Source organism: Athene noctua, chromosome 8 (assembly GCF_965140245.1).
Source record: "Athene noctua chromosome 8, bAthNoc1.hap1.1, whole genome shotgun sequence".
In the NCBI taxonomy this organism is placed as follows: Eukaryota; Metazoa; Chordata; class Aves; order Strigiformes; family Strigidae; genus Athene; species Athene noctua.
In genome coordinates, this window is record NC_134044.1 from 30,171,578 (window position 1) to 30,182,757 (window position 11,180).

At 46.6% G+C, this 11,180-nt stretch overlaps 1 protein-coding gene across 1 annotated transcript; it reads left to right on the top strand.

Moving 5' to 3' along the window:
• Positions 1-328: 328 nt before the first annotated feature.
• Positions 329-10,407, top strand: COMMD2 (COMM domain containing 2). The gene is made up of 5 exons (XM_074911787.1): positions 329-428; positions 550-627; positions 1,120-1,202; positions 2,329-2,502; positions 3,590-10,407. The coding sequence occupies exons 1-5, from the start codon at positions 362-364 to the stop codon at positions 3,785-3,787; spliced, it is 600 nt and encodes a 199-aa protein (XP_074767888.1). The 5' UTR covers positions 329-361; the 3' UTR covers positions 3,788-10,407.
• Positions 10,408-11,180: the final 773 nt, after the last annotated feature.

An 11,180-nucleotide genomic window follows, 5' to 3' on the forward strand; every position in this document is an offset into this window, starting at 1 on the left:
GCGTGGCTGGGGGGTGACGGCTCCGGGTGACGCCAGCACCCCCCCAGTGGGACCTGCCCCAGCAGCTGGGCCAGCGTCGCACCGCGGCCCTCTGCCAGGCCCCGTGTTACGCGGGTTATTCTGCAAGATGGCCTCGAACTGCGTATTTAAGGTGGGATGGCGGCTTTTCGGGAAGCACGAGGAGCGCGGGCCGCGGCACGGCAGATGAGCGCTGGGCGCTCCGCGGGCGCCCGGCGGGGCGGGGCGGGGCTGGCTCCGCCCCCGCCCGCCCGGCCCCGCCCGCAGCGGCCCCGCGCAGGCGCGTGGCGGGGCCTTCCGGGGCGCGGCGGCCTCTTCCGGGGCGCGGCGGGGCGGCGCGGCCATGTTGCTGGTGCTGTCGGAGGCGCAGAAGGCGGCCCTGGGCGAGCTGCTGCCGCTCGGCACCGCAGGTCCGGCCGCCTCCCGGGGCCGGCGGGGGCCTCCCGGGGGCAGCGCGGCGGTTGGGGGGCCGGGGCGGGCCGCGGCGGGGCCGGCCGGGGCCTGCAGCGTGGTCGCTTTCTCTCGTTTCAGCCGTCGGCGAGCTGGGGCGGCTGGCGGTGGAGCTGCTGCGGCGGGGCGCGGCGCCGCGGGCCTGCGAGGCAGCCGCCAGTAAGAGCCGGGGTCGGGCCGGGGCATCCCGGGGAGCGGCGGGGCGGGGAGGGCGACGGCTCCGCAAAGGGTCCCCCGGGGACTGCGAGGGCGGGGCAGGGCCCTTCCCTGAAACGAAGCCGGCGACATGCTCCTTTCTACTGCCGTGCTCAGGCCGCCTGGTTCTAGGGCGTGAGCGCGCGGTTTTCCCTCTGTCCTGCTGTGAGAAATGGGTTTGGGTGTTTTGTTTTGAGTGCGGGATCAAACCGCCAGTTAGATCCGCTTGCGTTATTATTTGAACATCATGGAGCCCCCGTTTGGTTCCTGACGTTATTACTTGAACGTGTATCCACTGTTTGCCCCCTGACGTTATTTGAAGGGTGCACAACCATCTACTTTGTTTCTTTTCTATATATATTTTGTAAGCTGGCTTTGGAAAAATTTGCCGTTTTGTGTGCTTTTGCTGTGGCAGTTTAATAAGGAGGTAAAAGGTACTTTGTGCTTCCTTTAAAGGAAAACTGAACATAGGTGCTGAGGTTGTTCAGCATGGGGTGGAAGGACTAACGTATCTTCTTACAGAGAGCTCCAAGCTTATGGTAAGGATACCTTTGTGTGAGGAACTCGGGAATGCATTTAAGAGATGCTTGCTAAACACTTATAGCTCTGAAAATACTGATAGATGGGGAAAACCTAGTTCAAAATTCTGATTACATATTCTTTTAATTAAAAAAACCTCAGGTGTCTCTTACACTGTTCTCTTACTGAAACACTGCATCTGTGTGGGTGACTGAAATTTGTATTCAGTATCTGTAGCTAGAACCTGGCAACGTTTTAACAGCGCACAGCAAGAACATGCAGTAATTCAATCCATATAGGGAAGCATCCTTCAGGATTAAGTTCTGCCTGAACAACAGAATTTGAGGGAAGGTGGTGTGGTTCAGCTGCTGTACAGGCTGTGTGCTGTACTAACCCCCTGCCAGGTGTTCCCTGTGTTTGTCGGATGTGGTAGGCTTGAGAGCTAATCCAGCTCCTGACATCAAAAGTTTGGGTGGGTGTAAGCATGTATCAAAAGAATAATAGTTAGATAATTACTGTTTCCGTTGGAAAGAATTTCTACTATTTATGTAGTAGAATATTTGAACAATGAAGACGTGGAGAAGGGATACAGGCACAATTCCAGATCAAACTCAAGCAGGCATTGTTCTGAAGAGCAGGTGGGGAAGAGGTTGAAATACTGCAGAGGGCTCCCTGGAGGTAAGGTGGCTCGACTGACATAACTTGAGTTGTCATGGTAGAGTACAGCTGATCACGGGATGTGTTTGTGGGTGTGATGTTTACTGTTTGATAAATAAGTGCCTCCAGGGTGATGAACCAGGTGTCCCTGCCTCAGCATGGAGGTGCTGACCTGTGGGCATCAGCCTCAGGCTGCTCCGAGTCCCTCAGGGCCTCGTTCGCTGCTTCCCTGACATGCTGCTGGTGATGCAAACAGGCACTTCCTCGTGACGGAGCTCAGATGCTTTTTTTGTGCTGCATTTTGTTCTTTGATGTGAAGGCACTTAAAACCGGGTGATTTGTTTTATCCTGGCTGTAGAATTGTCGTCACACATTCCTGCAGGAGAGTAACTGCACTGTACCATATGGAATGTTTACTTACAGTTTTGTTTCACAACAAATAATGATTATGACACAATTCTCTTTTAAGGCCTGAATTGTTGTTTCTAGATTTCTGAGATAGACTTCCAAGATTCCATTCACATTCTGGGATTCCCAGATGAATTGAACAAGTTATTGCTCCAGCTGTACCTTGATAACAGGAAGGAGATCAGGCGCATTCTTAGTGAGCTGGCACCAAAGCTTCCCAGCTACCACAGTCTTGAATGGAGACTGGATGTGCAGGTAACCTCTGTTATGTGTTCAGTGTTTTGTATTTTACTTTACTCTTTTTTTTTTTTTTAACATTGTTGTGGTTTAAACCCAGCTGGCAGCCAAAAATTACACAGCTGCTTACTTGCCTGCCCCTTGCCCTGAGGATGGGGGATACAGTTGTAGCGGTAAAGGAAAGGAGACTTGTAGGTTGAGATAAAAACAATCTAATAATTGAAATAAAATAGTAATGATGATAATGACAGAAAATACCAACGAGTAACGCACAGTGCGATTGCTCACCGCTTGCCAAGCAGTGCACAGCCCGTTGCCAGCTAGTGATCCCAGAGAAGAGAAAATCCTGGAAAGAGAGCATGTGCTTCCCACCCCCCTCGTCTGCAAGTGAGTGTGACGTTACATGATATGGAACATTCCAGTGGCCACTCTGGGTCTGGGGCTCTGGCCATGCTCCCCACAGCTGCTTGTGCACCTGCACACGGGCAGGACACAGGGAGCTGGAGAGTGTCTTTGACTTCTCAGCAACAACTGAAACCATCAGTGTGTTATCAACATTCTTTTCATACCAAATCCCATACTGACTCCAAAACACAGCACTATTGCGGCTACTAAGAAGGAAAATTAGCTCTGTCCCAGCTGAAACCAGAACAAACATCATAAACAACTACTAAAAAATGAATTTATATTATTTCAAACTGATGAGGCAACAGTTTCTCATGTATTTCACACTGACATAATTTTGTTATGCACCAGAGGTGGCTAGTTAGGAGATGAACAGGGTATGTAATGATGCAGAGTTGTTGCTTTATGAAAGTGGAATTCATCGCTCTGTTGTTCTAAGAATGTTGCCATATACTAAATATACTCAGTCTTAATTATCACCTAATTTCCAGAAAAAAACTATGGAGGCATTGATTAAAGACAATTTGTATTGTCTAATGGTAAAACTAAGTAATAGATCGTGTATATCTTTAATGTGGATGAAAAGGGCTCTTAAACAGTGCTCCAGGCACAGCCTCCAACCCACCATGACCCATGAATGTGAAGTCAATGACCATCTCCTGTTCCCCTGTTCCCGCTTCACCCCAACTCCCCCCTGCAGCTGGCGCGTAGGAGCCTGAGGCAGCAGATTGAGCCTGCTGTGACTATAAAGCTGCACCTCAACCAGAATGAGGATCAGAGTGCCCGGGTGCTGCAGACCGACCCCTCCACCCTCCTTCACCTCATCCAGCAGCTGGAGCAGGCACTGGGGGAGATGAAAACCAACCACTGCCGGAGGATTGTGCGCAACATGAAGTAGCACTGGCTGGTGGCTTGCCTCTTCCGGAGTGGTTTGTGAAACACCTGATAACAGCGTTCACAAATGCATTCTGAGGGAAAATAAACATCTGGATCAGATGAAATGCTGTCCTGTGCCAGGATCCGGGGCCAGTAATAGTAGGCTGGGTGTCCTCTGGTGCGAAGTCCACGCACCAGCCCAATGAGAGACAGGTTTTGCTTTGCCTGCAAACATGCAAGTTCCGTGTGCTGTGCTGAGAATTTATGTAGCTCCAAATTAGTGTAGTTCTACTGGAAGAGCTTTTTCATGTTCAGTATTGTCCATGTTATATGAAGATGCACACTTTTCCCTTAGTTTTGCTTCTGTCTTGAAATTTTAAAGCCTATACTGGTGGCAGTGATACTTTACGGGAGTGTTTCTTACATCTAGATGTGTGCATGTGTAGTAGCATGTGTGGGACTGCTGTCCTCCTCCTCCCAAGGACTGGGACAGCTCAGAACCTGGGGGTTATGCCGCCCATCAACCCTTCCCTGACGACGGGGAGTACAGGAATGGCCCCATCTTAATGCAGCTGGCTGTGACCCCAGCCTCGTGCCTTCTGCCGGGAGCCGTTACCATAGCAAACCCAGCGGTCTAAGCGTAAGTTGGTGCCCTGCTTGTGTGTGAAGGTGAGCTGAAAAACTGCCAAATTAAAACTACAGGCCAGGAGGCAGATCAAGATCAGTGTTAACTTCTAAATCTGAACTTCATGTGATGCAGTGGTTTTTGTTCTCTGATTGGATAGCATGCTCATAAAGGAAAGGAGCCACGTATTGTAACAGAAATGATGCTTTTCCATATTTAAGAAAAATGTCTAACAAAGGTTACGCTAAAAGTTGCTTTTCAGTTGTATTCTAATGCAATATTTTGTAGCTTTTGTGACTGAGGTTCAAGCGTGTGAGCTGGCTCAGGCAGGACGCAGGAACACCCGCAAAGCCACCGATGAAACACAAACAGTAAATTTATTCTTGTTACCTTGTGCCCCGGGGGTCTCGGCAGCAGCACCCGGGCAGAGCGCGCAGGCGGGGACGCAGCTCTGCAGAGCTCGGCCCTGGCTGGCCAGAAAGGGGAGAGAAAAGGATCCCAAACCCGCTGCTCTCCCCCTCCACCAGGGATTTTCGTGGGTGAAGTTTTCCATGGCACTTTGATCCCTCCCCCAGCAGGGCCGGAATCTCAGGGATGTTCCACCAGGTGCCCCCGAGTCTCTCCCAGGCCGGCGTTATCTAAACGCGGAGGCTCTACTTGTCGAGCACACAAGGCCAAACAGCAATTAGTGTGATAGATGTGTTTATCGACACCCCAGCTGAGAGTCACTCGGGCGTGTTTATAATCCTCCTTGCCCATCTTCTGTTGTGTTCCCACAGATAGTTTTACTAATTAATGCTTCACTATCAGTAGTGAGAGTGCATCATAAAGCCCTTAAAGCATGTTGGAGAGGACAAATAGGCAAGAGAGAACCTTCATGTACAGATTCTGGCAATAACTGTATGTGTACTGGCATAGCAACACCATAAATTTTTCTACTAATTGGGTTCCTCCATTCCCAAATGCATTATTTTCTTACTGTTGAATTTTTGTACCTTTGAGAGGTCCTATTTCAAATAAAACCTGCATGGCAGAAGTGCTTTAATCAGTAACACTACCACATACTAAGAATACGGAGTTGCTTATTCTTAATTGCCTTACACAGTGTGGTGATGGTGTGAGATAAATAGGTAATGTGTTTTATTTGCCATCCATCTGTGGTGACCTTTTTCATAGAACTTCCTTCACATATAGTAATTAAATGTGATCAAACATTACTACTTGGGATTTCTGATCAGTATTTTGCTACGACTTTGGCCTGTGTTTTCAGGCAAAATACAGGAACAACCTGTTTGCAGGCCCGTGTTTTCTTTCCATTCCCTCTCCTCGCTGCAGCCCGAGTCTAGAACTCATAGCAGCAAAGTAGAAGTTCAGATACAAGTCCTGGAAGTTTTTTGTGTCTCCTCTCACTATCACCCTGTGGATCTGAACATATTTACCTTGCTGCCCCTTAAATTTTTTTAAAAAGAAAACTAGCTGCCCTCGTGGTAGACGCTGGCGGTTTAGATGTGTGGTGTCATGAAGGGGGCCTCTCCTCAGCGATTGTCAGCAGAACAGACAGTTCAGAGTGCGTTTTGTGAGTGCAGGGTGCCAGCAGGAAGCTCCCTATTCCCTTTTTTTGAAACTTATTGCAGTAGCATGCAAGTAAAACTATGCCACTGAATGGTCTTGTTTCCTCTAACAAGAAGTGACCTGAGCTGAGGATGGTCAAGGTTAAATTGTGAAGCTGGTGAAATTCAGAGAAACCCAAACTCTGACAGCGACCTGTGAGCAGACCCTGCGAGGCGGGAGGCAGGTCCCTCAGCGCGTTGGTGCTGAGCTGAGCCCTCCTCTGCATGTGCTGGGGAGCAGCCCCAGCCTGCGGGGCTCTGGCTCCCTCAGGGGAGGCAGCCTGGCCTCTGGGGGCGCGGGGCTGGCTGCGACAATCGCATCCAACCGTGTGAAAGCGCTGGAGCCGGAGCTGGGTGCTCGTGGCACTGCTGTTTGCGGGGCCCCTGGTGCTGAGAGTGAAACAGCATCTACTGCGCTGACCCACAGGTAGTGGTTAATCACCCGCTTGGGGATCGGGTTTGTCAGGTCTCATGTAACCTCTGTGCCAAATTGAAGGTGACCAGTAAAGCTGTATTTAATAGAACTTGTTTCATGAATTTGCAGTTGCTTTATAGGAACGCTTGAACAAGACATGGAGAGCACAAACCATTATTCACAAAATGTTTTTAAAAAACAAAACCGAACACTGCTACTTTTAACCCATTTTATTTTTAATAGGCTCTGGTGTCTAGCCACTAAAAGCAAACTTAAAAATTCAAGGCCATTTCTCTACTATATTTCTGCAAGTCTGGAGAACTGATTGTTCACTTTATAACAGAAAAAAGTGACTTTCAACTTGCCTCTTAAAAAGTTAAGCTTTTTTTTCAAAGTGATTAATCAAATTTGGTTTGTAGGCAGTGCAGCATTTTAACCTTTAAGCAATTTACTGTCGTCAAATTCTGAATAATTTCTGAGGAAGTTCAGTGTACTCGTTCATCTGTAGAAATCTACTGAGCACAGAACACGATCTGTTACCCTCAGGGTAGATCTTCTCTCTTTTTCTAGCAGATTAGCTTAGTTTTGCAGAATTGCCCTTCCTCTGTATCTCCAGTAACTTGGTTTTATGAGGTAACCAACTCCTGAATGGCTTCCTAGCACCTTTTTGATCAGCAGCTGAATTCGGGCCAACTTTGTGCCCGTGCAGAGCCCAAGTGCACAAAACAACTGAAAATCCAGCTAGTTTAAGTGTAAACTATATTCTTAAAAGCAGAGTTAGGCTCAGCCCTTAGCTATGCGCTTCTCAACAGATTGGTGTTGTGGTTTATTTTTTCCTGGTCCAAACAGCAGAGGGCAGAAAGTTTGTTGTTTATAATCTCCAAAGGAGAAGTTTCACTCTACAATCAGTGTTTCTCTTCTGATAAGAATTGTTCATAGTCTCAAGACAGCTTGGAATGTATTTCACCATATATTTTCCAATTTTGAGATCAATTTTAAACTGAAAACAATAAAGCTTCCAGTTTTGAACCACTGTAAAACATTGTTTCTTGAATCTGCTAATTAAATTGGTAAGCCACTTTGCAAAGAACATAACCCAATTCTTAAAACTTGGGATGGTGTAAGTTGTTTGGTATAAAATGTTTAGATTCTTTTAAGCACTGAGCAAACTCAAGAGCTTTTCTCCCTCCTGTTTTTCTTTTTAGATCCTTTTGAATGAACTCTGCATGATCACTGTCCCTTTTGTAAAATCTATTGTTTCTGACCCAATTTTTAAGCAATTCCTCATCTCTGAAGCCTATTTACACTGTTCTGTGAGCTTTATTTTCTTGTATTTCTGCTTGTCCCTGCCACACTTCACTACCTTAAAGGCTTGCAAGAGACTTTTAAATACTTTTTCACCTTTTAACTGTCTGATTAATCAGATGTTCCTTGAAAACTGTTTTCATTTAAACAACTATGGAGTTAGTTTAGATATACACATACATTAATAAAATCAGTATCTGAACTTTGGGTTAGGCTCACAGTTATCATTTAACAGAAAACTCACTGAACTAAGATTTTTGTCTTCACATTGTATTTTGGATTGAACATTAAGTGTATTAGACCTGTTTTAAGTTTCATGCTGTTTATGAAATGTGTCCATGTATGGACTCGAAGGTATGAATTGTGATTGTTTCAGTTCCAGTTTTTGTAAGAATGCCCGTTTCCTATGCCGTGACTTTGTAATATTAACAATAGATGGTGTGTAGGAGAGGAAGTCTGAGATTAGGAACAACCTGGCAAAGCTCCAGCAGTAAAGCTCTGCTTGTTTCTTACCTAAATAAAGGGAAGGAAGTCTCCTGTCACTCTGCTTGGCTCTGTGGTCAGGGTCAGGTACATTACAGCACCATCTCTTTTTTTTAAACATTCTTGCTTTGTTTTCAAGATAAGCATAAACTGTGGCAGTTGGATTACTGCAGTTGTATCTTGAAATCTGAAATTTCCCTCACCTATCAGGTTATCTGCATCAGTAGAAAACACTGTTGTTTCATTTAGGGTTCTGGGTTTTGATTTATTTGCAGTGTGGCAAGGTTTAACATGACTGGTAGTCCTGCTGAAGATGCAGTAGAGAGCAGACTGCCTTTACATGCCTAAGAAGTGCAGTTTTTACTGTGATTGAGTAAGCCAAAACATCTAGCTAACATTTTTTTTTCCCCTTCGTCTTGCTGAGCAGACCTGGGGACTCTGACCATTGCAGAGCTGCTGGCGTGCGCCCAGCGCCACAGTACGAAACGCCTCCTTCCTGGGGCTCCAAAGCCAGTCTGGTTCCTCTCCCTGCTTTTACGGTAACGTTTGTGTGACAGAATTTTAAGATACGTTTTAGGAATTACCATGATCATCAGCTTTTATGACTTGCTTGTTGTAGAGTCGTGACACGGCGCTCTGATTGCGGAAGGACGGGCAGTCCGTCGGTCCATGCGGCTGTGAGGGGAACACCCCTCGGGATAGCTGCAGCCCGACTCCCCCAAAGCACAGACCATACTCGGCCTGACACAAGCCCAGCGACCAAATAGGCTGCAAAACGCAATAAATATTTTTCCCCTTCACTAAATATGTAAGAGCCTTCTACTGATCTTACTCTTTTCCCTTCCCTATCTGTTGCTCTGCCAAAGGGGTATTTTTTTGGCAAAAGGAAAACTTTAGATTAAAACTGAGCATCACTCTGTGGAATCTGCTACTCCACAGTGTGCTGGCACGTATGAGAGCGTTCAGAGTAGCGTTCCTACTGCTCCGAACGGACACTTCAAACCTCAGAACTGTGGGAGTCGGAAAGCTCCTGGGCCAAGCCCTTCACGCCTTCCGAGTTCATAGATCCGCCAGAAGATAACAGAAATTTCTGTCCTGTTAGGTTTGCCTTCAGCAGAAGCCCAAAGTAAGCCCTAATTTTAGATAAATCCCTGAGTTGGTACTTACACTATTACTGAGACAAAACCTGTCGGAAACACTTTTGTTCTGAATTTCAGGAATCAGTAACTTAACATGGGTGGCCTTTGAAATCACCAGTGTTTATGTTTTCTGCATCCAAATGTATCTTCTTACTTCCAGATGAAGAATTCACGTTTCCCAAATACTTTTGTTCTTGCTGAGGATTGCAGGTTTGGCTTTTGCTGACAGAGTCAAGGCCTGAGGTGGGAGGTGTGACTGCAGGGGGCTGGTCTGCTGAGGCGGGAGCTGCAGGAACCAGCCCCTGTGGGATTCCACTGAGCAGGCCTGGGATGGCTGCGAGCAGCTGGAACCGTTGAGGTACATCTGGAGTGCCACAGGCAGTGCTTCGGGAACCAAGAGTTCAAGCCCCAGCAGAGATACCCTGGGATCTTTTGAGGAACCTTGTTTCATAAAAAAGATGAGACTGTCATCTGTCTTGATTTTGTGATGATTAGGGGTTGTGGCACTTTTAAAAAATACTTTCTTCAGTGATTTTGGCTTTTTGACATGATGTGAATATTGAGGGAATCATCCGCGTCTAGTTTAGGGATGTGGAAGCTCGCATCCCAAAGCAGTCTAGCATACAGTCTCGTGGTGGATGCAGTCAATAATTCTCAAGAAGGCAAAGATACCAGTCAACAAAGCCCCTGAACAGGATGCATACCTTTTGAGTACTTCTACGTAGGTTATTTTTAGCAGGCAAAGTTTTCTGTTTCATCCTTTTTGAGTAAGTTCTGTAATCACACCTTTTAATTTTTTAATACTTTGCTGCACCAGGTCCAGTATTTCAGATCTTCCTCATGAAAATCATTAAACCAAAACAAGAAGGAAAGCAATACTATGTCTTCCACTCTTCCCAGGTATCAGGATTAGAAAAAAAGTGTGTGTCTTTCTCTCTGTCAGGCTACAGCTTCACCTCATGGTGTCTTAGCTGATGGATGGAGACACATTTGCCTGTTTCTGTCCCCTTGGTCCATGTGCTGGCACCCACTCTCAGGCCCTTCCTGGTGCATTTAAACAAAAAGGGACATGGAAGAGGAGAAGTACTTCAGCTCTGCTGGCTGCTTTTGCTGTCAGCAGTGTGCTCGAGGGCAGGGCCACAGCTTAAATGATTGGGTTTAGATTGGTCAAGTGCCTTGAACAACAACCTGCCTCTCATCCCGGCTCCTTCTCACACAGCGGTTAAAAGTTGGCATTGAGGATGACTTCAGGCCAAAAGCAAACATACAATGCACACGGGGACTGCTGGTCATGAGCCCTCCTTGTACTCGCTCAGGGAAACGGAGGATCCTGCCAGTCAGAAGCACACAGAACGAGTCGCACGGGTCTTGTCTCCTGCAGAGGGGAACGGTGAAACCCACAGCACTGAGCTGCAAGTATGACCAACAGCCCCTTCAAGATGTGTTAACAAATATATGACTGCCCTTTTATTTATATATATATAATATATACATACATCCCCCCCTTACCAAGGGTGAGATCTGGTGTGTTTTACACTAATAGCAGTAGCAGGATGTTGGTAATTAGGCTCTGTTTCAAATTGCCCTGCTTGAGCAAATCATGGCCTCAGTATTGCACACAGGAAATGCAAACTGGAAGACTCTCCCAAAATATCAAATCTGATTGTAATTAAACTGTTCGGTTTCCTGGCAAAATCTACATCAGAAAACCTTTCCATGTACATGCAGTTTTTATTAACAAAAAAAGAAACCTTTATCTTACTGTATCTTTCTGCAAGCTAAATCAGTTATGCTAGAAAAAGTACTTTTTGTGCTGGTACAATCCCTAGCACTGTTCT